Here is a 25,426-nt window from a genome sequence, read left to right on the forward strand (position 1 = left end):
GCGGGGCCGGCGGCAGCAATGGCGGCCAGCGGCAAGTCCTTCCTGGCGGACGCGGGCTATGGCGAGCAGGAGCTGGACGCCAACTCCGCCCTCATGGAACTGGACAAAGGTGAGCCCGCGCGGGCCTGGGCAGCGGGGCCGGGGTGGGGGCTTCGCTCGGTACCGCTTTACCGAGGGAGGACGGGGGGCGGAGGAAGAACCTGGGGCCGGTGGAGGTGCCTGCGGTAATTCTGCTGTCTCCGTTAGGCCTCAGGTCCGGCAAGCTCGGGGAGCAGTGCGAAGCCGTCGTTCGTTTTCCGAGGCTCTTCCAGAAATACCCGTTCCCCATTCTCATCAACTCGGCGTTCCTAAAGCTGGCCGATGTTTTCAGAGTGGGGTGAGTGCTTGAGTGCTGCCCGTCTGCTCCTGTCTGTTCCAGTCTGATCCGTGGGAACGCGCCGTGCCTTGGAGTGTCCTGCAGTGGAGGCTGGCGGGTCGTGCTCGCCTGCCAACACCCCTGCGGTACCCAGTCTGTTGTGGTTGGGCTTCATTGGAACTTGTTTTCCACTTCTTCAGTGGGCGTGAGTGGCTGTGAGTGGTAACGACACAGTTCCGTTCCTGGTTTGGGGATTCTCTCCCTGACTGGTTTAAGTCCACTGGTGTAAGTTTTGCTCTATAAGCACATCCAAATCATAACTCATAAATGGATGGATGATCACATGTGCAAATCTAATCTCTAGTGTGAAAAGTGCATATTATGTGGCTCTCTGCAGATATTTACTATATGTATTTTGATGTATTGATTAGTAGTGCTGTATTAACATTTTAATAATATGATGAATGTAGACTTGTAGTTAAAAAGGTAACTTTTGTAGTTAAAATAAGAACTATGTAAGTGGGATTTTTTTTTAAGAAAGGAATGAGGCATTCACACCAGATAGCATCCACAGGACATCTAAATCTTTCAGAGAAAAATAATTTATTGCCCCATTATCAGAAGAAACAAACTTCTTCTCGCCTCAAAGGTGCTGTCAGGATTCAGAGGAAGAAGTTGACACTGACCAGACAAAATCCTGTGTTTGAATGGAATTTATGCATCATGTATGAGGTGTATGAATATTCAACAGGCTATTGCTTTTAAGGGTTAATCCTCTGTTAACGTGGTGCCCTTTTTCGGGCTCATGCCGCCCAGAAGAAGGTACCCAGACATCCATAACTCTTTGTCTCTATTGTCTCATATTGTCCTAATTCAGTTTGTCCAAATTATTATTACTCTAATTGTATTACTATTTTTATAACCATTTTATTACTATTAAACTTTTAAAATTTTAAAAACAAGTGATTGGCGTTTTTCACATCTAATAAAACTTAAAGCTTTTCTAAGTGCCTGCTGTCTAAGTGATGTATATATAATGGAATCAAAGCTGCTTCTTAAAAGCTTACAAAGGTGTATGCTATTGTTGTGGAATCTTCACTCCTGTCTTCAGGAAGGAAAATAAATTTGCTCAGCACTTGACAGTGGTAATTAAGACTTCTCTGTCTTAGTCTTGAATGTGTTTTTCCAGCAGATTTGGATCCCTGTGTGTGCACAAAACAGGCATTTGCTTACACCCCTCCTCACTGGTGTCAGCAGGTTCATTTCCCTGGAATTGGGCTTTAGTTTGGCACTATCTGAACTGGAAAATAAAGCAATAGTATGTTAACAGTCTCTATTTTACTGTATCAGTCTACTCAAATGTTTCTAAAGCATAGCTATCTCCTTGTTTAAATTTGCTCCCAAACGCTGTAGTTAAGTAATTTTGTATTTAAAGTGCTTGAATTTTTGTTACAAAATAGCCTGACAAAGAAATGTTTGTATTTTCTAACAGGAACAACTTCTTGAGGCTGTGTGTGCTGAAAGTTACTCAGCAGAGTGAGAAGCACTTGGAGAAGATCCTGAATGTGGATGAATTTGTCAAGAGAGTTTTCTCAGTGATCCATAGCAATGATCCGGTTGCTCGGGCCATTACACTCCGGTGAGTGTGGCAGGAGGGATCCTCATTTCCTTCAGATCTGGGAATGGTTCTGATTTACTGCCAACCTGTAGGTAACTATCGATGTGCTTGTCTGGAATAACAAGACCAAGTGCAAGGTGCTGCATCTGGGCCAGGGCAACCCCTGGTGTCACTCCAGGCTGGGGATGAACAGGTCGAGAGCAGCTCTGCAGTGAGAGACTTGGGGTGCTGGTGGATGAAAAGCTGGACATGGCCCAGCAATGTTCACTGGCAGCCCAGAGAGCCAAATGTGCTTTGGGCTACATCAAAAGGAGCCCGGGCAGCAGGCCAAGGAAGGGGATTCTGCCCCTCTGCTCCCCTCTGGTGAGACCCTCCTGCAGTGCCGTGCCCAGCTGTGGGGTCCCCAGCACAGGAAGGACAGGGACCTGTTGGAGAGAGTCCAGAGGAGGCAGCTGAGATTAGAGGGATGGAGCACCTCTCCTGTGAGGAAATGCTGAGAGAGTTGGGATTGTTCAGCCTGGAAAAGAGAAGGCTTTGGGGTACTCTGATTGTGGCCTTCCAGTACCTGAGGGAGACTACAAGAATGATGGAGAGGGACTTTTTACAAGGGCCTGTAGTGACAGGACATGGGGGAATGGATTCAAACTAAAAGAGTAGGTTTAGATAAGATATTGGGAAAAAATTCTGTATTGTGTGTGTGGTGAAACACTGGAACAGGTTGCCCAGAGAAGTTACGGATGCCTCATCCATGAAAGTGTTCAAGGCCAGGTTGGATGGGGCTTTGAGCAACCTGGTGAAGCAGAAGGTGTCCCTGTCTATGGCCAGAGGTTTGGAACTGGGTGATCTTTAGGGTCCCTTCCAACCCAGGCCATTCTGTGATTCTGTGAGTGAAATAAAAGAGGCTTTTTATCATTCCTCACAGAGTTAGAAGCAGAGACATCTGTCTTTGAAAAGCATGAATGATAAGGATTAGTGATAGCAAGAACAAGGTTATTAACCACTTACGATGGGGAGAATTTTGTGGGTGGTCCCAGGCAACACAGAATTTGCAGTGTTGAAATTTTGTGTACACCAGAGAAGAAAACTGAATCTGTAGTGTGCATAACCCAGACAGTAGCTATATGCAATATATCACATCTTGCCTAGAATATTTTTAGGCCAAGTGAAAGTGCTCCCTTTTGTGTCAAAATAGTTTTTGTTAACTTGAAACCAAAAGTAGTTGATATCTGATCAATAGCTTCTAAGGAAATGCTGTTATATTACTGATTGCTTTGAACTTCTTGGAATCAAGTGGGAAAACAGAATTAATCTGTCGTCCATGCCACTGTCCTGCTGGTTTGGTGTCTGTGTCTCTCATGCTATCCAACATGATCCTCTTAACTGCATCTTCCAGCCCCTGTGCAGGTGAATTCAAATGTGAAGAGAGCACTTCTCTTTCTCTTTTTATATTCTTTTTGTACCTCCATCTGGAACTGTTATTGATTTCACTACTGGGAGATGGGAGGCATTAGCAGGGCTTTGGTTTATTAGGTCATGTGTCCACTTCTTTTTTCTTTGAATATTTCATTTGAGATTATGCTTTCATGCCCTGGTGTCTCAGAAATCTGTAAATAAAATATGTCTGCATGTTTTTTTGTAGTCTCTGTTCAGTGCTCCAATATAAGATTGCAGTTGTTGACTGGCATTGAGGGTTATCTTCACAGGCTGCTACAAAGTCCCAGGAGTCCTCTCAGTTTGCATAAGTACTTTAATTACTAAATTCACAGGATACATCAAATAAAATATTAAAATAGCCGTTGGTTGAACAGTTTCAATTTAAAAGCTTCTGTTGATTTTTTTTTTGGTCATACTTGAATAGTGTCAATAAGGAAGAACGTGTTGAAAGAAAGAGCAGCTTAAACAAAACTTTGTCTGTGGAATTTTATTTCTAGATAACTGTGTAAATATTTGCACAGAGCTGTAGCTAAAATTAGCATAAGTATAAATCCTACATTTATTCTTCTTTTAACTGGATTATGCTAAATATGCCTGAAAGGCATCTTTGAAATATTTCTAGCAAAGTATAGGCTACTTTTTTAGCAGTTACACAAAATGTGATGCTACTTTTTTCACTAATAACCTTAACTTAGATCAGTGAAAGATGTTGGAAATAAATCATGCCATAGTGAACTTTGAATTTTTAAAGAATTTTGGTAAGTTTCTCACTGTATCAATTTCAAGCTGAAAGTTATAAAAATGTAATGGAATTTTTATCAAACCACTGATGCAACCCACACAACAAAATCTGTTACATATAATTACATGTTTACTTTTAGCATTTGCTTGTTTCTCTAATAGCCGTGAAAGAGCACATATTTATATAAACACAGCCTTTTAACCAGTCTTTTTTACGTTTTTATTTGGTTTCATCATTTCTTCATGCTCACTGTTTGTCCTGATTTTGCTGTGATTTATTTCTGCAGGATGTTGGGCAGCATGGCATCTATCATTCCAGAAAGGAAGAATGCCCATCACAGTATTCGCCAGAGTTTGGATTCCCATGATAATGTAGAGGTTGAAGCTGCTATATTTGCTGCTGCCAACTTTTCTGCACAATCTAAGTAAGAACTAGTTTTTTCACTTTTTCACATTACAGAGAATGGAAACTCCATTAACACTGACATTCACAAACCTTTCTATTTTGTGTTGTGCTGTCCTTTATAGCAAACAATTATATGCAATAACGATGTAAGGAAATCTGAATACAAGTTGAGCTGATTTTTTTTTTTTCTGAAATGGAAAGCTCATAACTATGAGAACTGGAATAGCAGCTTTAATCATGAATTATTTGACAGAAATTATATTAGTAAAATGTAGTGCTGCTTGTCAGTTTTTGAAAGCTTTCATTTTTTCATTTGGTTGTGCCTGTGTGCAGGGGTTCTGAAAAGACTCAGGTTTTGGCAGGCACTCTTCTGTGTAACTTTTAATTGTTAAAACACAGTGTTTGGTAGTTCAGTTGATTTTTTTTTTTTTTTCTATTTTTAATGACCTAATTTTTTATTTTTCATTTCACCTGATACTTTCTTTTCTCCACAGGGATTTTGCTGTCGGAATATGTAACAAAATCAGCGAGATGATTCAAGGTACATGTGTATGTTGAGTGATAAAGAGGAAAAGCTTTAATTTCTCTGAAAATTCTTTATTATTCATATTTACATATTAGATATCAGAATGCTGTTGCCCTTAGATGATTGCAATTTTTAAATTAGCTGACCAATAATCTGTCTGGTTATCTTAAATCCTCCTAAAATTTAAGTTTTTGAAGCACCTGTTTGGTACAGAATAAAAGCCCATCTATAGTGTGATGAGCTCTCATAGGTTGCTTCAGATGAGTTATTTTGTGTGTTACCTGCAGGGAAGCAAGAAGCAGCTTTCTCAAACAGCCATGAAAGTGCTTGATAGTGCTGTCATTTCACACCCGGCTAGAACATGAGTTATTTGAAGCCACTGCAGGTGTTTGCACAATCTCCTTTCAGCAGTGGTAGCAATCCAGACATACTCTGTGCCTCAGAGCTGCCAAAAAAGCCAACCCAAGGACTAACTCTGGCTGTGTTTCTTTCCTTACTGCAGGTTTGGCCACACCTGTGGACCTAAAGCTGAAGTTGATCCCTATTCTGCAGCACATGCACCACGATGCCAGCCTGGCCTCCAGCTCCAGGCAGCTGCTGCAGCAGCTGGTGACATCCTACCCCTCCACCAAGATGGTCATTGTCACCCTGCACACCTTCACTCTGCTTGCTGCTTCTTCTTTGGTTGACATTCCCAAGCAGGTAACTCTTCCTAAGGCATGCCTTCTGTTGAAGTACAAAGTACATTTCAAAAGCACTCAGGTTCTGCCTGCTGATCAAAGCAAACAGTGATGCCTGGGCTGGGTTGGTTGCTCCTGTGTGCTGTCAAGGAAGAATGCCCTAAAAACTGCTGCTACTTTCATGTTTTTTACCTTTTCTGGTTCAATTTCCAGGTGACTGTATCAAACACACTACTCCTTTTTTACAGTTCATAACATGTCTTTTACTAAATCAGGGATTCAAATCACAAGGATAGACCAGCATACAGGAAAATAAACATCCTGATTTTTTCAGAAAAGAGTTCAACTGGCCTGTGGAAGCCAGGCTTTACTTTGCACTTATGTATATTGTCTTGGGTTGTGGGTGTGCCTTTTGCCTTTCTTTCATGGAAGCACATGAATATTTCATGCATTTAAATTGTATTTCTTGGAGAATTTTGAGGAATTTCAATCAGTTCCTTAAATTCAGGACTATAAACCAAGTAATGGGAAAGCAGTGATGGAAAAATGCAATGCTTTTTATGTTCTGATAATGAGCTTTGTGGATGTGATTTATAGAGCAGGTCTGGACACAGAGTCACTTGAGACTCATCCAGCTAATCATTATAAAGGAGTCATGAAAATCTGTTTGCTTTCTTTCATCCCTGTACAGCCATGCAAGGCTGGTGTCTGTTAGATAATGGCATTGATCTGTCTGAAACTCTCTGCTGTGGCTCACTTCTGTATTTCAGATGATGCTTCTGATGGTGCTGAACCTAAGTCTGCTGAAACAACATGAGAACACTTAATATGCTGCTTTTATTTGTTGTTTTTTTTTTTTTTTAATGGCAGTAAACATGGAGATTTAGGCTGTATTTCTGCAGCACAACAGCCAATACTGCATAAAACTGACGGAGACTAAAAACCATGGCTGACATGTTCATACTTTCTCAAGTTAGTTTTGGCTCTGTGTGCTCAACATTTCTTCCTGAGTGCTTTAGAAAATACTTCCTTCTAGTAGCATCACTTTTAAACAATGAATTTATTTTCTTGCAGATTCAACTTTTGTTGCAGTACTTGAAAAATGACCCCAGGAAGGCTGTGAAGAGGCTTGCAATCCAGGATCTGAGGTTGTTGGCCAACAAGACACCACATACATGGAGCAGAGAAAATATTCAGGTCTATTAAATATTCATGGTTTTTAAGCCAAAGTTTATTTTGAAGCTTCCCAAGGAGTTGTAGAATTCTCCCCAGAGGAATGATTTGGGAGGTTAAGGAAGGAGTAACATGCATCTCCATACCCTTAAGTTAGGTTACTCTGCCAAGCAGCCTAGCCAGGCATCAATGAGCAGCTCACAGAATGTCTTCAGCTGGATAAATTGACACTACCAAGGGAAGGCATGTGCCATGTAGGAAGCCTCTGTACCATGAGGAAGTAGCTTTTCCATCTGACAAACCCACTTCAGGTAACAGACATGAGAGCTGAATGTTTTTACCACAGTGAGTACACACCAATGCTCTGGTGCAAAGCAGCCTCTGGGATTTGTCAAAACATGTCATCCAGCAAGGGGTACTTAAAAGGACAAATGGGATTTTTGTTTCATTTCTTAGAATTAATGGGGTTTTTGCAATAGTAGCCTTGTGACTCCTGTTGTATCAGTGAGAAGGTGTTTATAGTGCACCTGTGCTATTTGGGGAAATTTGTGTTATGTTGTAGATGTTACTGCTGCCTTCTTTCAATCACAGTTGCATATGAATTTTTTCTCCTTCCCCTTTTTCTGGTAGAAAAGAAATGGAAAATAACTTCAGTTTAGATTAATGGGAAAGTAAATATTTCAGGAAATTAATGGCAGAGGGTCACAGCTCTACTTTTTCCTGGGTCATTTTTTCTTTGTTTTTGTTACTCTTGGAAGCTACTTGGATCCTGTCCTGTTGGAGCATAAGGCATCTGGGAGAAAAAACTATGCAGGTTTTTGTTAACAATCATGTGAGAAATAAAGCAGGTTCTGCTCTGTCCCCAGTTCTTGGAGATGATGGTTTGGAGTGTGCAGAGCTTTTTGCTTTAGTGAACTGCTTTTTTCTTCATAATGGATTAACTCCAGAAATTTATTTCCTTTTAGGAATTTTAAGGAATTGTGGATTTTTTTTGTGAAGAAAGTGCTACTCTATCCCATATTTCAGTAGTAGTTATGTCAGTACAAGTGAGAGGCATTGATAACGTGGCTTTCATTGTCATGTAGTGTGTTGAAGCAGAGTGGGTGTCCTGATGGCTGAAATGCATAGGGAAAAGTTCCACTGATGTCAGAACTAAACCACTGGCTAGGTGAAAACGAAGCTAATTGTCTGAAGCTTGCAGAAATAGAGTTTTTCTGACTTCTGAAATAACAAGTTGACAATTTTGTTGGGAAGTTGTTCTCCCAACAACGGGAGATAATATAAACAAAATACCATGCTTATACAACAAGTACTGGAACAGCCTCTCCTTTTCTCATGGCAAGGCCTGCCTCTTGTACCTTTTTGCCAACAAACATTGGTTAGTTTCTTCAGCATTTTAAGTCTGTCCTGAGTAGGTCAGGTGGGAAGTTTGGTGTTTGCACTGTGGAGGCTTCACTGATTTCTGGACATCAGCCTCAGAAGCTGTTGCTGCCTGGAGCAGTCCATCCTGCTGACTCTGTGTCCTGGCAGTGTTCAGTCAGTGTTTCAGATATTCCCTGAGAGCTTATCTGAGAGCACTGGAGTAAAGCATCAGTGTCTTGGGAGACATCAAGACTCATTTTCTACTCCAGCCATTAGATCCTCTCTGTCTGTTGATGCCATTCTAGTCAGTGGATTAGAAAAATACTAATTGGTACAAATCACAGATATGTTTAGAATTTAACCCTTACACACTACATATACCTGATAAGAACACTGTGGGGTTTTTTTAATGTTCTATGGAACTAATTGTGTTCTTTTTCTTTATTGCATTACTGGCTCTTTGGCATTCAGTTTTGACACACTCTAAAGCAGAATATAGTTATATTTTCTATTTATGTCTCATACTACTGTCCCTTCTGTTGACTAAAAAAGCATCCAAAATCACTGAATGACTAAATTGTGAGCAATGTTGGCACAAGGAATTGAGAACAACGTGCATTTGCAGAGTTATTCAAACCAAATTGTGATAAGACCTGTGATAAAAATCTGGCAAAAGCCACAAAAGTAAGATATGAGTTTATGTTTTAACTCTACTACAAATGAGTTAAAACATAAAATACACTTTAATTTATTTATCAAGAATCTTAAACTCCTATTGGACACCAATGCTGCTAAAGGAAATTACAGTTGAAACCTTGCTCTTCAGAGATGTGTATTTTTATAAAACCTTGCACATTGTTACAATGCAAGATAATCAGCATGCCTGAAACTGTCTTAAAATCTTTTATAATATTGGATCAATGAGACCAGATAATATTTTTGCCACCAATTTTTAATTAATGAAAAATGAATGGCTTATAATTGATGTTTTCTAGCATATGGGACCCACTGTCACTTTTCTGCAAGCCACATCCTCAGTCCTCTAAACTAGATGTTGAGGACTTGGCTTTTGATTTTAGTACAGTATTTTCTGTGGGAGAATATTGATTCTTAAAACTTCTCAGAGAAGTGCAACTAAATTCTTCATACAGATAGCTCATGCTACTTCTTACCTCTATTTTTTTTTTCCTGCTGATTTTTAGGCACTCTGTGAATCTGCTCTAAACACTCCTTATGACAGCTTGAAAATGGGCATGTTATCTGTTCTTTCCACGTTATCAGGGACCATTGCCATTAAACAGTACTTCAGCAGTGCTCCAGGTAAGAAAACTGGATGAGATGGTTACCTTTGGCATTCTAATGGATTGGTTTTCTGCTGCTGATCAGTTTCATCTCAGCACTTTGTGGCATTTTCTAAAACTGTTTTTGAACTTCAGAACCCTGAGAGTCAGACTGTGTTCATCACGTATGTAAGCTGAAAATGGGACACTGTATAGTCATGAATGATGATGGTTTTGTTGTGTTTTGTGTGCCTTTGGGTCTTCAAGTTTTCTTCAGTTTGTGAAGGAACATATTGCCTCTCAGATGGCTGACCTGCATTCTGCTTAAGGTGCTTTGAAACCATGGATTTGCATAATTTTTGAGTAGTGGGGAGGCTTCATGGTGTAAGAGTGGACTGGCATGTTACTCTTCCACCCTTGTGGGCTTGACAGTAGTACCAGGTGTCACCAAAATATTGTGACAATATTCTGGAGAAATTTTAGAAAAAGTAGACATTTAAAAGTGATTCAAGGTATCTTGTTCTCAAAATTATGATCTCACTCTTCTTGAAAGCCAGACTGTCCAAATGAGTGCTATGAGCTCAAATACATGGGCTGCAGAAGTGGAAAAAAAATAGTACATCCTCTTCAGTCATTTTGGCATGGCTTAATAATTAATAGGCTCACCAGCTTTTTTTAATCAGACATAATATTTCTTAAGGCAGTATTTCTCTGAGTCCTGAAACAGAACATTTGGAGCTAAAGGTTGATTTCTTACGTGTCTAACTTGTGTAGTGCTCAAGAATGAGAGAGTCTCTGGGTTTTTCTGAAGAGAGAGCAATATTTTCATCCTATTGTTTAAACATAAGAAAAAACCCTAAATCAATATAATAGTTTTGCAGAAATGTACTTAAAGTTCTGTGGTATATTTATGGACTGCAGTTTCATGTTCTATTTGCCTTGCTTTTATTTAGGAGCAGCAGCTACAACTGCCAGGTCATTTGATTTGGTAAAACTAGCACAGGAGTGCTGTTACCATAATAACCGTGGCATTGCAGCCCATGGAGTGAGAATTCTGACCAATATTTCAGCCTCTTGCCAGGAGAAAGGTAAGGGAAAGCAGGGGCAGTGCAGTGGCTCTGTTTGCAGCCAGGCTTATGCTCTTAGCACAGATTAACTCATCCTGTCTGTGAACCTGGCTGTAAGTCTGTCTGATCCCTTAGGCTGGTTAGGGAGAATGGGGACTGTCATCTAGTATGGCCTTATGATGAATGGTTGGGAAGGTTCCATCTTTGTCTCACTTAGAGAAAATTACTGCCCACAATAGAACTGGTGCTAAATGAATGCTTGTTTTACCTTTGCTGTAAGATTAGTGAATTGTTGGTCAACCTTTGAAAGCCCTTTGCACAGAGCCTGTTGCAAAATAATAACAGGGCATTTAGAAGTCTTAGTCCCAGGATTTATGCATGCTTTGCAAGTGTCAGTGGGGCTGCTGAATAGTTACCCAAGACGTGGAATGGCAGAATTGTTTCTCATCAGAGTAAGGCAAAGCTGAAGTGTTAGGAAGATTCTTAATTGTCATGACTGCAACAGCAGTGCAAGCATTACACCAGCTATGGTCAGAAAACTAACTCTTTTTCCTTTTGTAGATCTTCTGCCTTTGGAGCAAGATGCAGTTTTTGGCTTAGAAGCTCTACTTGTTCTCTGTAGTCAAGATGACAGCCCAGGAGCTCAGGCAACCTTAAAGGTGACATTACTGTTGTCTTCCCCTTCACAGCTGTAAGTTATAATAACAGCTTGTGTGACAGAGAGGCTGGTGTGCACCAGATCCTTTCTGGTGGAAGCACAACAGACTGGAGGTAAAAGATGATTTTTTCTGGTTTGCCCATAATCAGAGTTCAGAGCAGTAGAGAAACTGAGCATAGCCACAGTACAACTCCTCTCAGCTCTGGGATAAGAGGATTGTTGCAGGTGGCAGGGAGCATTCCTCTCAGAGGAACAGCTGTAATAAAACATGAACATTGGATTGAGGTGTCTCTGGAGGACAAAGAGAATCTTGGAGACAACTTGCTTTTTGGAGATGGAGATGCATTTTTATAAATGATTATTATTTTCCCACTTCAGAAACCATCAGTAGTTTTTCTAGTTATTTACCTTACAGGCTGGTGGCGTGAGAGACTATTAATGTTTCTTGAATTTGTGATGTGTTTTAGTGCTGCTAGCTCGGGGACAAAGACTTGGAAAAATCTTTTGTAGAGTACATAGTTGTAAAAATACCAGATGAGTGTTTGTGCAGTCCTGCTTGCAGCCAAGTAGCTGTGCCAGGCTTTGTTGCTTTGAGGCCATTGTGGTGATGTTCCTGTGGGCTGTGTGAGTTGCAGATCACGCTGACCTGCATGGTGAAGCTGGTGAAGTGCCGCCCCCACCTGAGCCAGTCCGTGGTGGAATCCCTGCTGGCACAGCTGCACAGTGCCCAGGACAATGCCAGGATCCTCATGTGCCACTGCCTGGCAGCCATTGCCATGCAGCTGCCTGTCCTGGCAGATGGCATGCTGGGAGACCTCATGGACCTCTATAAATTGATTGGACAATCTGCCACAGATAAAAAGCAGGAACTCTTGGTAAGACCTCTCTTGATGGATAAAGTCTTTATTAACAATTGGGGATGGACTGTATTTTAAAAGGCAGCTAAGGCGTTTGTTATGTGTCCAGGTTGATGTGCCAGTCTGTAGCCACTGGTTTCGATTTTCTTTCAACTTCTGACTCATTATGTCGGTGTTGAGTGTAGAAATATCTCCTAGATGGAGCTGTGCTATGCAGTGTATTCCATTAGATTTTCCAGCAGATGGCACTGCTTAGGCAAACCTGGCTATTGAAATTGTTGGGGTGTCTCTAAAGTAGTGTTTAAAGGCCAAATGGCAGCTCGCTCCATTTATATAGGGTGCTCTGAGGCAAATGACTTAATATACTGTAAGAGAGAAAAATGCTTTCATCACATATATTTGGAAAAGAATTTGAATTTTAAAAAAGAAATTACAAGATTTCTGTTAATTTACTTGGAGCATTTGAAATATTTCAGCTAAAAGGCAGAGTTGAGATTCTTTAAATGAAAGTTACTTTTATCTACAAGAAATACTTGGATTGCTGTAACTATTTAAAAGATAAATGACTGAGAAGTTTTGCAGTTAAAAAATATATATGTCATCTTCTATGTAGTTTTGAGCCCAAAATAAAACAGAAATGGCTTTTTTTTCTTCTTTAGTTACTGAATTATAACTTTCTTTCTCACTCCTCCACTCTCTACTAGGTTTCTCTTGCCACAGTGATATTTGTTTCCAGTCAGAAAGCTTTGTCCACAGAAATCAAAACTGTTATCAAACAGCAGCTTGAGAATGCCTCCAATGGATGGACAGCCTACAGGATAGCCAGGCAAGCTTCCAGGATGGTAAGTGAAAATACCTGCAGAAAAATGGTTTCTGTGATTAAAGGAATTGCCAGAGAATTCTTTAAATTGGATAAGGGAATAAAGAAAGTTGTAGGACTTGGGAGAAAGAAGTGAATGGGGGAAAAAGAAATAAAAACCACTTTGCCTCTTAATTCTCTGGAATGCAGATTCAGATATATATCATTTGGGACATTCATCCCATCAAAATGTTTTTTTACTTACCCTTTTGAAGTATTTGAGAAGGAAGTAAGTGATGTCATGGCGCTTTCTTGAGCACGTACCTAATCTGTATTGTCTGACTGCTCTTCAGAATGTGCAGGTCATCCTGATGTATGGGTTCTCTTTCTTCAGTGTGAAGAAAGGAAGAAAAATATACTGTTTCCCTTTTCCCTTAAGTAAATTCACAGTTGGGGTTAGAATTACACAGAAACACTAGTATGAGATGCTGAGGTAAATTTCCATGGTTTTTTCTCATCTTATTGAATTATCTTGTGTAAATAAATACTGTACTTTTTTACAGGCTGGTATTTTTATAAAGTAAGCACTCGTTCTTTTATTTATTATTAGCATTGCCACAATCAAATAATTGGAAAAAGTTTCAGTATTTCTGTTTGAAAGCTGGAGATGTTCCTGTTTTCTTCCTTGTGTAAGTTCTGTAGAAATCCCCAGCCTTCTTTCACATCCCCTTTCAGAATCATTCTTGTCATTACAGGGCAACCACGACATGGCCAGAGAGCTGTACCAGAGCCTGCTGACCCAGGTGGCCTCAGAGCACTTCTACTTCTGGCTGAACAGCCTGAAGGAGTTCTCCCAGGCCGAGCAGTGCCTGGCAGGGCTGCAGGAGGAGAGCTCCAGCTCCGCGCTCTCCTGCATCGCCGAGGCCCTCAAGTCCTACCACAAAGGGATCGCCTCGCTCACGGTCAGCACACACCTCTGCTGATGCTTCTGCTGCTGCAGGGTGGCTCCTTGGGTTCTGTTGTAGCTCTCTGAGAAGTTCTTCAGTATCTCTGGCATCTGCCAGACTCTGTTTGGTTCTCCTCTGCAGGCATCATACACTGCATCTTGAGAGAAACATCTGTAACTCAGCCAAGTGTGATTAGCTAGATTTCTCTTTGCTTTTTCTTCTCCCTCCACCCCTCATTTCCTGCCTTGATCAGATCAAATGAAATGTGAAAGATCTTGTTTAATTAAAGTGACAATACTTATAGTTTTCCACTCCTTGCTTTGGGTGAATAAAAGGTATTGTAATAGTCAAGCCTGAGAATTGGCCTGAATTGGCTGCTGTCTTCTTGAAATATAGAGAAGGATTCAATTGTCTTCCTCCCTCCTGCTGAGTTCATGTTGCCTTCTATTTGACAATGTGATCTCATGGAATCCTAAAAGCAATCTAGTAAGAAAAGGAAAGACAATTCAGTTTCATCAAATCCAACTGGTACCTGCTTTTATGCAAATACTTTCTGCTTCTCTGAAGTGGTAAAAATACCAAGAAGCTGTGTGATGTCTGTGACCGTAAACAAAAAAAAGCATTAATGATTAGGGACCTTCAGTTCCTGCTGTAAAGTTGCTTCTTAAGCAAAAATGTTCCAGCTTCACACAATACTTTCTTTCAAATTTTAGTTTCCATGAAGCAATCTTTACATACAGTTTCTGTATGCCTTTTCAGTGAAGCTGCATCGTTGCTTTAGTTTCTGGACAGTTAGGGTCATGAAAATTCAGACATTAGCATTTAATAAAGTTCAGATATTAGTATTTATTAATAAAATGTCCCTGAATAAGCTGCAATGACATAATTTTCCACTTTTGTCCTCTGAAAGACCCATCAATCCTGAAGTGTTTGTCTTTAAGTGTTGGCTGAGTGAATCAGGCTTTTAATTCAACACTTCAAGATTTCTCTTACATCAAGAAGACATTGAGAGAAGGACCTCATCTAATTAGATGTTAATATTTAATACAGGCAGGAAAATAACATACTTAAATAGGTCATACTGTGATCCAGTAATTTAATTACCCCTTCCATGGAGTTTGGGGCTTTTTTTCTGTTGAAGGATTCCTGTCTTCATCTCTTCTGCTGACTTCAGTTCCCGTTGCACATAGTGCTTTTCTGGGCCCAGTGCCCTCCTTATGGGTGGTTGTGGTCCAGAGGAGTGAGTACAGGATTTGTAGGTTAGAGGGGAGGAAATTGGGTTTTACTGCTGGTTGTTGCTGACTTGTTGCATCACTCTGGACAATTTCCCAGCCATGCTTGAGTGTACCAGCTGGAAAAGGAGCCACTGACTGCTTGTCTATAGAACTCAGCCTCTCCAAGGGGAGCAAAGTGCCAAAAAATGCATGTGACAACCTTGCTGCTGTAGGCTTTTGCTCTCTTTCCTCTGACTGGAGCTCTCCTGTTGCTGCTGTTTGAGTGCAGAGCATGGCTCAGCCCTGCTGGTACCACAGAGCAGTGGTGCATGTGATGAGCCTGGTGTAGCTGCTTTACTCTGCAGCTGGGAAACACTGTGTCAGTAAATCTCTTGCAGATGTTCAGCCAGCCCAGTTTACCAAGGATGAAATGTTCAGACAGTGCCTTGTCGGAAAATTTCTCAATTCCTCCTTGATAAACATAAAACTCTGTCTTGCACTGCAGAGTGTTCTTTCATTGGAATTAATGCACTTGAGGGAAAAAGTCCCTCTGCTTTATGGATAAGAGCTTCTCCCTGTGGGAGAGCAGGGACTTGTCAGGGAGCACATTGAGCACAGTCCTCATCGGTCTCGCTGTGTGCTTGGTTGTACACTTAGCAAAGGTTTTGAATGGGTCCTGCTCTTTCTGGCACAGATCCTATGTCTCGTTGGATGTATTTGGCTTAGTTTTCCACTGCTGGTAATCTATCTAAAGAAGATACAAAACTTGAACAAAGCACTTATACAGCCATTGGTTAAAAAGCACCAGTTCCAAATATGTCAAGTGGTGGTGTTGGAAGGACTTGGCTGAGCCAAAGAAATACTTCTGTCACTTTCAGAAAGAATTGTAACTCACTCACTGCCCATGGCAGATAAGGTGAATTGCAGTATTAATGAGACAAGCTTGTATTTCCATTTACAAGATTCAAGACCAATTTGTGCTACTAAAAAGTCTGTATATTCTGATATGAGTACTTTACTCTTTAAAAGCATGTAGTCTCTGTAGAGCAATTACAGTGCAGTATAGCCCTCTTCCACAGAGGCTTTTCTGAAACCATCCTTGCAAAATAAAGTGAACAATTACCATTCAAAAGGGGTTTTTTTTTTGTGCCCTTGGAGAAGGAAAAGCAAAGTGATAGATAAGAGAGGCTTAATGGTTTAAATATGAAATAATATTACTTTTTCAGTTGAAATCTAGTTCAGTAGTTTAAAGTGGTTGCAGTGGGCTGATACTTCCTCACTTTAGTCAGTAGTGGGCCAGTTCTCAGAGGATGTGATGCTTTGTGTGAAGCCACTTAGCTGGTTTTCTGCCAGCAAAGAAATGGGTCTTAGTAAGGTTTTGGGGTAGATTATAACTTTTTGCTTTGAGAAGTGACCTGGTAAGGAATAAGAAGCAGTGGCAAAGACAGGCATGAGTCCAAGAGGAAGTACTGGTGCTTTGTTTTTGGAGAGGGCTTGTTCTTCTCAAAATCCAACAGTTTAAGAAAAATAAGTAGTGGGGTTTTGGCTTAACTAGTATCAAACCTCGAGTACTGCAGTTTACCCCCTCCTGGGTGTCCTAAGCTGTCATAGATGCTTCTACAAGTCAGATAAGCTTTTAGGGAGCAAAGCTTCATAGAACTGTATTTTCTGAACAATAGCAGCTTATCTACCCTCCTGGAATTCTGTTATTTACTGTTCTTAGTTACCACTAGGCTGTGTCTCTTGCCTTCATCAAATGCAAGGTTCAGTGCCTTCATCATGTTTCACAGTTCCAAAAAGTCACCATTTCACAGTTCCAAAAAGTCACCCTTTCCTTGTGCTGGGGGTAACTTGAGCCAATTCCTTCTCTTGTGGCTGATGCAGAGAATCACTTTTTCAGTCCTTGTGTTTCTTGTTTGCCATCCAGTTCAGTGTACTTCTTCTTGTGATAAAGACTATCTGGCCTGATGTCATTTGAAGCCTAATGGCTTGGCCTTGGAAAAAGGAAATATGTGCCCTAACAGTATTTATTTTAACTGCTTAAGTCATATTTGTTACAAGGGTGACATGCTTGGAATATGACTTAGCAATTATGTAACTTCTATGTCATTTATATTTAGTGTGATTGAAATTGAGCAAACTTGTTAAATGTAATTTTTAAAAAAACAGCTTTTAGAATTGAACTTGAGGGTTCAGTTTTTTCTGATGAGACTGTTCAGTGACACTGCAGTGTAATTTTATCATTTTTGCTTTTGACCCAGTTTGCCAACATTCCTATTACTGTGTTTCAGGCTGCTAGTACACCACTTAATCCTCTGAGCTTTCAGTGTGGATTTGTGAAACTCAGGATTGACCTTCTGCAAGCTTTTTCTCAACTTATTTGTACCTGCAACAGCCTAAAAACGAGTCCACCCCCAGCTATTGCCACAACCATTGCTATGACATCAGGAAATGATCTCCAGAGGTGTGGCCGCATCTCCAATCAGGCATGTGGTCCTATTCCACTCTTGTGCAGTTGTGTTTGTGACTCTGGTATGAATTCTGCTTCTCAGCAAACATTTTTGAGAAAAGAAATGAAAAGTAGTTGTGAAGTGGGTTTTGGTTTTCACCTGTAGCTCTGAAAACACCTGCCTGTAGCAGGCTGTGTTTTGAAGGTGAATGTGCACGTGTGTTTTCTCCCCCAGTCACACACACAGCTTCCAGGGATATGCACGTAGCAAGTGACTTGGTACACTCAAACTTGCAGCAAGGCTTTTCACACCTTGCTTTGAAACACCTCAGACACTCTGAGTACACTAAGGAAGAGTATTGTGTACCCCTGAGGATAATTCTGCAACTCCTTTTGCTGGGAGTTGGCAACTGCCTTGGTACTGTACAAAACTTGCCTTGTACCTCCTTGGAGCACCAAGGAGGTTTGCTTCTAAATCCAGCCAGTGGGTGGTCACTGAAAGACAGAGCAGTTTGATTTACCAGTGGGGGATGGAGGTTTTTTCTTTTGCTTTCTTTTTAACCCAAGGAGATTTTGTTGGTGCAGGAAAAATACCTGTTTAATGCATGGATAACAGTCTGTCACTTTGGTAATCATTATCAGAGTGAAGAAGCAGGAACTTCATAAACTTTTCTCCAATATGCCACCTTATTCCTTCAGTGTTGTATGTTACTGTGTAGTGGTTTTCTGGATTTGTGGGGTTTTGTTTTGCTTTGTTTTGTGTTTTTGCCTAGTAACATTGTCTCTGCAGATGAAACACTCAATGGAGGAATTCCGAAACTTGGCTACACGATATGGAGATCTCTATCAGTCATCTTTTGATGCCGATTCAGCAACTCTAAGGAATGTAGAACTGTATCCTTTAAAAATACTAGGGTTTGTCTACTTTCCTTCTCATGTGCACAGCATAAAGCATAAGAATCCTCTTTTCTTTGAAGACTGCCACAAAGTAATTTTGAAAGTTAATAATGTAAAAATTGGCTGCCAATTGTTTAAAACCTGTTTGAAAATAAACATCGCCATATTATTGTTTGGAATTACTTGATAAACAAGTTATGACACAAAAATTGGAGCAGCTTGTAACTTGGTATTTTCACAGTTCCTGCTCTCTGTTCACTAAATGAGTAATGACTGTAGGATTACTTCACAGAAGCAAGAAAAAGTGCCACCAAATACACTGCATTTCTTGCTTTAGGTGCCAACTTTGAAAGTCTTTTAATTCCTTAATATTAATATCAGACAACAGCAGAGCTGCCTGTTGATTTCACATGCAATAGAAGCTCTGATTCTGGACCCAGAATCTGCAAGGTAGGTTTGATAGTTAACTGCATACTCCTTTTCTGCTTGTTAATAAATCCTTGGAGCTTTAAACCTAGGAATTCAAGGAATGTTCAGAAAGTTTCTCAGTAGATATTCCTAATTGTATTCTGAGCAGGCTTGAGGATCTTTTGCTGCTGTGCTGTACCTGGCATATGTACCTAGAACTCTCTTGGGTTCTGCATTTCATACTGATTTTGTTCTTGAGAGCACTATACTGGAGTTATCTTAAATATATACTTGAATTTCTAATCTCTCCTTTAGCCACTTGTTTCAGTTTGTGTTGTTGTGTGTTAGATCCCGTGCCTGTTGCTTGCACTTGTAAGTGCACCTTAGCTTCCTTCAAAGTTGTGAAAACACATGCAATAAGATAGGTCAAATTTTTAATGTAAAGCCATCATCTCTGGCTCTTTTTCTAACAATGAACTTAAATCCACTACAAAAAAATGTTGAAGTACTGATGAATTGAATCACTGTTTTAAAACTTCCAGGCTGAGATTAAATGGATAAAATCTCTAAATCTCTCAGTGATTTTATAGCTGGTAATAAAAGTGAACTAAGTGACTGTAGTACTCATTACGAATTAAGCATTGCTTAGAAGGTGTATTAGTCAATGAGATGAAATTCTATTCAAATAGGAGATTATAAACCTGGAGATTTATTTTTAATTCTGACTAGCTTTCTTGTTTTGTGTTGTGAGATTTTCATGCCTGTTACAAGCACTGCAGGGTTAAAAAAGCCAGGGGAAGTAAGTATGCTGAGTCTGTTAGACCTGTCACTGCTTCAGCTGAGAGGGTGGGGACAAGAAGTGGTGAATAAATGGTAGGTAAGAAAGATTTAAATGTAAAGGGCAAGTGTTTTAGTGGAAAAAAAATAAAGTAAGAGTAAACACTCTGAAAGACATTTCTTAATGGATTTCATGTTGTAATGTCTTGTCACATCTGTTTGGTAGTGTGCCTTCCAGGTTATGATGAGTAAAGTAAGTTAGACATAATGAAAAGTTTCATTTTTTTCTTTTTTTTTAGTTTCCAGGAATATAGCTCAAATGGAACAGCTCATGTTGAAAGTGAATACGAAAGAAGAATGATGTCTGTATTTAATCATGTGCTAGAGGAAGTGGAATCCCTCAACAGGAAGTATGCTCCTGTGTCTTACTTGGCAAGTAACAGTTTTAAATGTATATTGTCTAGAGAAAAGGGGCCAAAACCCCAGAGCTCCATATATCTGTGGTTGGCAAGAAACTGGGAAGCATTCTCAGTTGATTAACATTACTGACTCAAATGGTCTCTACAGAGACACACTTGTTTAACAATACTTCAAAAATCATTTTGCTAAAACATTTGTAGCCTTGCTGGTCTGCTGAAAAGTAATATTTTTAAAGTTCCCATCCTAAGAGCACAGCAGGTGCTGATAAGGTCACTGCAAGAGCTGTCAGACCCCTCAGCACACTCACATGCAAACCCTGCAGCACATTCTCCTCGTTCATGTTCATGCTGTGAAGGAATTGTCCCCCTGCCCAGAGCAGCCTGGCTTTGCTCCCTGAGCTGCTGGGGGTGAGCCCTGTGCTTTGGGAGTGTTGTGTTTCTCTTATCAGTGCAGGGCATCAGGGAGCACAGAGTGAGTGTGCTGGTGCAAACAGTGAGCTGATAACACTCTCCTTACAGGGCTGGTGCCTTTGGCTCTTGCTGCTCTTGAGCATCCTGAAGCTGAAGTGCATGTTAGTGAGAGCAAGGTGATTTGGCATGGTTGGCATCTGTTTGCCTGGTTTCTAAATCCAACAGTCCTCACCAATTCCAAATAGAACAGAGGAGTAAATCATGTAAACCACAGCAAAGGTAAAGCCTGTACACTTAGCTGTGGCTGGCTGCACACCAGGGCAGCTTGGTGACTCCAGTGGCACTGCTTGTGTTCATCTGAGCCAGAGGCATGGAGCAGCAGGGAAAGGGAGAGTAGACAAGAGCCTTAAAACTTAATTATTGCATGAAGTCGTGAGAGATGCCAGGCTTTTTGCTTGGAGGGGAGTTGTTTTTTGAGAGTTTGTGTGTAGGAGTGTTTCAAGCAGATCCTGCTCTGTGAACTCTAACACTAGGACTGGAAAGATCTGTATTTTTCTTTTGCTTGACCTCCTTGTTTTTTTCCATAGCAGATTGCCTCCTTCAATAAGGGGCAGAACATAGAGAGGCTGAATATAGTCATTGTAATCTTAGTGGCTATAATTCTATGACTGTATTAATATATTTTTGGACTTAAAATGGAAATTCCTGCTTTTTCAGTAGCTCAGGTACATGTATTTCTCCTGTGTCATGAATGATATTTTTTCTCAGTTGTTTTGGCTCTTGTTTCTTGCAGCACACAGCTTGTTTGTGCAATGCTGTCATTGCCTTGTTGAAGGTGCCCCTTTCATTTCAAAGGTACTTTTTCCAAAAGCTGCAGTCTACAAGTATTAAGGTAAGTATTGCTCAAATATGGCCTCAAATTTTAGAAAGTCTTTACTTCATGAGAAAAGCCCTACTGAAGGCACAAAGTTTAAGGATTTTTAGTGAAGATACATAACTGCAAATGGCATTTGGGTTAATGTGTTTGGAGTAACTTGAATAGCATGTGTGCGTGGTTGTTCAGAACCACTAGACTGTCACTTAGGCAAGTACGATTCAGTTCTTTGATTGCAAAGTCTTAAAAGTAAAATGTACCTGGATTTTTCATTGATTCTGAGTCTGCAAAGCTAAATAATTCTAGTCTGGAATGGCAGCTTTTATAGATTGGTATTTGTTTTTTTTCCTTTCCCTTTAAAAAGCAATGTTCACTATCTTGGAAGAAAATTGCCCTATATATCAGCTCACTAACTAAGAATGACTAAATATGACTAAGGTCATAGGTTTTCTTTTTTTTGTTTTACTCAAGTGCTCCTTTTTTCTGGGAAAAGTGAAAGCCTTAAGTTTTTAATATTTACTCTTACTGCATTTTGCTTCTTTGTTCAGCTTAATATACCTATGGAAGATTTTTTTTCCACATATTTTGAAGAAATAAATGAAACTGATAATATCTGGTATTGCTGATGATGTTTATTAAATAATATAGTCATGAGTCCCTGATAATGTCTGTGTTTCCATTTGCTGATTTTCCTACCCAACCTCTTTTGGAAATGTTTCTATAAGAAGGTGTCCTGTTTCATCCTTGAATTTTGTTTGCTTTTCTGGAGGTTTATAATTACATTTTGCTCTGTTTATTGTGTTCCAGCTTGCTCTGTCCCCATCTCCAAGGAACCCAGCAGAGCCTATAGCAGTACAGAACAACCAGCAGCTGGCCCTCAAGGTGGAGGGAGTGGTTCAGCACGGATCCAAACCAGGCCTTTTCCGTAAAATCCAGTCTGTCTGTCTCAATGTCTCTTCAGTGCTGCAGAGCAAATCTGGACAGGACTATAAGGTGTGGATAGAACAGAGCCAGGAGGAGCCTTAAGCTGTTTTGATGTTCTTTTGTTTGTCTCTGGGTAGCAGAATTCCCAGGATGAGAGGAATGGGGGTGTTTCTGTAATCCTTTCACTCCTGCCAGTTGACTTCCAAGCTCTGGCCAGAGCCAAGCATAACTTCTGGAGGGGATCTGGGATTTTTAAGTCTGCAAGATGTCAATACCTTTTTGTAACAGCTCTTCTTCCAAACAAAGAGGCTTTGTGATGTTCAGAACAAGTCATTAGGAATCTGCCTGAGATGAGGAAAATAGCCTAGTTATATATCAATATAAAACACCACAGGGCAAAACAAGCAAACCAGGAGTATATTACTCTCTGCCACAGAGTCACTAGAATTTTTTATAGTCAATTTATAGTTCTTTTATTTTGTTTGTGGAAATCATGAGGACAGGCTGTCCAAAACAAATAGCATCTGAGGAGACACATATTAAACTTAAGTCAACAGTTTTATCAAAGGCTGCATGGCTGAGGTTTAGGTTCTGCTAGCATGTGATATTTAGTGAAAGGTCTGTTTTGGTGGGTTGTGGGGTCAGCTTTTTGTTTGTTTTGTTCTTTGGGGTTTTTTGAGGGAGAATAGGAGAAAGTCAATGACTTGTAAAAGAACAGGGCTAGGAAGTGTGTGATGTTTGACTCACATTACTTTGTGGAAAAGTAGAACCTCAGGTGGAAGAGGATTTGTTAGCTTGTCAAGCTGTCCCAAGTATGCACATGTATTGGTTTAGGAGAATTGCAAACAGATTTTTCCCTTTTTTTCTCCTCTCCCCTTCAAGTGGAGACCTGAAAACTTATTTTTGGCAGGTTTATGGTGTTCTAACCTTCCATCTGTGTTCTCAGATTCCTCTTGACAGCATGACCAATGAAATGGAGCAGAGGGTGGAACCGCACAACGACTACTTCAGCACCCAGTTCCTGCTCAACTTTGTCATCCTTGGCACCCACAACATCACCGTGGAGTCCTCTGTGATAGACTCAAACGGCATTGTCTGGAAAACTGGGCCTAAAACAACGATTTTTGTCAAGTCTCTGGAGGATCCCTACTCGCAGCAGGTTCGCCTGCAGCAGCAGCAGCAGCAGGGCCCGGCCCCAGCGCAGCAGCAGCAGCAGAGAACGGCGTACTCGCGCTTCTGAGTGCACAGCCTGCTCTGCTGGGGCTGCAGCAGTCACCCCAGCCTGCTCTGCTGGGGCTGCAGCTCTTCTGGACACTTCTTTTTAAAGGTTTTTTTGAAGATTTTTTTATTGCAGCCTTCTCCTAGAAAGTCTCAGATGCCAGTTTGTTGCTTCTTACATTATCTGGAGTAAATTCGAACCTGATTCAGCAGAGGCAGCTGTTCAAATCTGGAGTTGTGCTCTTACTGTAAGAATGTCTACCTGATCTCTAACTTCTGTTTACAAACCTGTTCCAGCAGGCTCCACAAAGTGCAGTAGCAGGGGACACTAAACTTGTTGACTGGTACATTCCATTATGTTTTTTGAAGCACATAGGTTCTAATGTCAGGCTTACAGGACATTGGGAAACACTTCACTTTGGTTGGTTATACAGAAATGAGTGTAATACCAAGTGTGTATCTTTCAATGTGAAGCAATTGGCAGGAATGTCCAGAGATTCTTTTTCTGACATTTTAATAGCAAGTTCCAGTATTTGGGTGGTGTATGTATGTTATTAAAATTCTTCAGCACTACTTAATGCATGCAGCTGGAAGAAAAAAATTGCAGTTCACTTGTGATACCCAGTCACTGCAGAGGGAGGAGACTGCTTGAGGGGTTGCTGTCTGCAAGAGGCAGAGTTTTACAGGTGGGAATAATCACCGTCTCTCAGATGATATGGAAGGTATTACCATGTTGTTTTTAAATCTTCATGCATCTGTATTTCTGAAACCTTTTCTTTTGTAGGGTTTTTTTATTTGCTCTTTTTAGAGGGAAATTAAAATGAATGACTGCTTGCAAGTAAACAGCTCTGTTTTTTAAAAGGAATCCTTTATACCAAAACTTTGTAGTCTTATGTGTTCTTTGACCAACTTGCAAAGCTTAATTGTTAATTTTACAAGAACTTTAAATAGAATTTTGCCAATTCTAGAAATTGATCCAGAATAATTTTGGAAATACACTGCTTCATACATCATTTTCACAGTTCCTTTGTGATATAAAAGGCTGAACTGTATCCAGACTCACAGGCAGTAGATCACATAACATGACCTTCACTTGGTCTGCATAAATAGTCTCTGCTTATCACTCTGTAGCAAAGCAGGACCCACTTGAGTGAGGAGGAGGAGGGTTGGCACTTCTTACATACTTCAGCTTGTTAATCCCTCTCTTGGAGCAGAAATTTTTGTTGTTTTCTCAGCAAAATCCCATGATCCTGTTATTTCTTCAATCTGATTTCATTCTAGAGCTGAATGGAGTTTACAGGTTTTGCTTGCTTCAAGTGCAGAGAATATGATAACGAATTGCTGTAAACTGAGGCTTCTTTGCATAGCAGGATGAAGAATTTTTTGCTGTGTTTTCCCACAGTACCTCTTGGCTGGAGACTATCCAAAAAAACCCAAACAAACTGGAAGTTTGTTACCCAGTGATGGTAACTGGGAGGCAAGGTTGAAACAGAAGACAGAAAATTGGTGAAAAGTTGAGCAGCATCCTCCATAAATGATTTTCCATTTGAGCAGGAGACACAAAGTGCCACTGCCTTCCAAACTGACTGAGCAAAGTGGTGGTTTCTGTCCCACTTTTGTGGTTCCATGCCCATAGTTTGGGGTGAGTGTGTATATATTCAACTGTGTGCACACAGGCATATCTGTACCTGTAGCTACAGCTTGTTGAATGGTCCAGAAGGAGGTGCCTGGCCTGCTGCTGTGTGTGCTTTCTGTCAGATTGAAGAGCTGAACTCCTTGTGGTCAGTTGGGTTTTTTTCATTAAAGCCATAGATCAGTTCTTTACCACAAAAACCTCTGTATTTAATGGGAAAAAAAAAAAAAAAAAAGAGAGACTTGGAGGTCAAAGAGGTTTTTTTATCCTGCATAATGAATGTGTTTTTCTTGCTCTTA

At 40.4% G+C, this 25,426-nt stretch overlaps 1 protein-coding gene across 2 annotated transcripts; it reads left to right on the top strand.

Annotated features, from left to right (window-relative positions):
* Positions 1 to 15: 15 nt before the first annotated feature.
* Positions 16 to 23,540, top strand: INTS7 (integrator complex subunit 7). Of its 2 annotated transcripts, XM_058021279.1 has the most exons (20): positions 16 to 109; positions 247 to 376; positions 1,848 to 1,994; positions 4,436 to 4,573; positions 5,049 to 5,095; positions 5,583 to 5,782; positions 6,835 to 6,957; positions 9,498 to 9,615; positions 10,529 to 10,663; positions 11,204 to 11,301; positions 11,936 to 12,175; positions 12,862 to 12,999; positions 13,712 to 13,918; positions 17,409 to 17,603; positions 18,357 to 18,460; positions 18,845 to 18,913; positions 19,948 to 20,080; positions 21,272 to 21,370; positions 22,160 to 22,345; positions 23,223 to 23,540. In XM_058021279.1, the coding sequence occupies exons 1-20, from the start codon at positions 19 to 21 to the stop codon at positions 23,514 to 23,516; spliced, it is 2,892 nt and encodes a 963-aa protein (XP_057877262.1). In that variant the 5' UTR covers positions 16 to 18; the 3' UTR covers positions 23,517 to 23,540. The 2 variants fall into 2 exon arrangements, 1 of the variants encoding a protein (XP_057877262.1); XR_009114288.1 differs by lacking the exon at positions 23,223 to 23,540 and having other exon boundaries at positions 19,948 to 20,058; positions 22,160 to 22,247.
* Positions 23,541 to 25,426: the final 1,886 nt, after the last annotated feature.

This window comes from Melospiza georgiana, chromosome 3, assembly GCF_028018845.1.
Source record: "Melospiza georgiana isolate bMelGeo1 chromosome 3, bMelGeo1.pri, whole genome shotgun sequence".
NCBI lineage: Eukaryota > Metazoa > Chordata > Aves > Passeriformes > Passerellidae > Melospiza > Melospiza georgiana.

Excerpts from the sequence above, each read along its gene's own strand:
- INTS7 (XM_058021279.1), top strand. The coding sequence starts at position 19 with ATGGCGGCCAGCGGCAAGTCCTTCCTGGCGGACGCGGGCTATGGCGAG. Across the intron at positions 17,604-18,356 it reads GTGGCCGCATCTCCAATCAG|ATGAAACACTCAATGGAGGA; the intron begins GCATGTGGTCCT and ends TTGTCTCTGCAG. Across the intron at positions 21,371-22,159 it reads TGCAGTCTACAAGTATTAAG|CTTGCTCTGTCCCCATCTCC; the intron begins GTAAGTATTGCT and ends ATTGTGTTCCAG.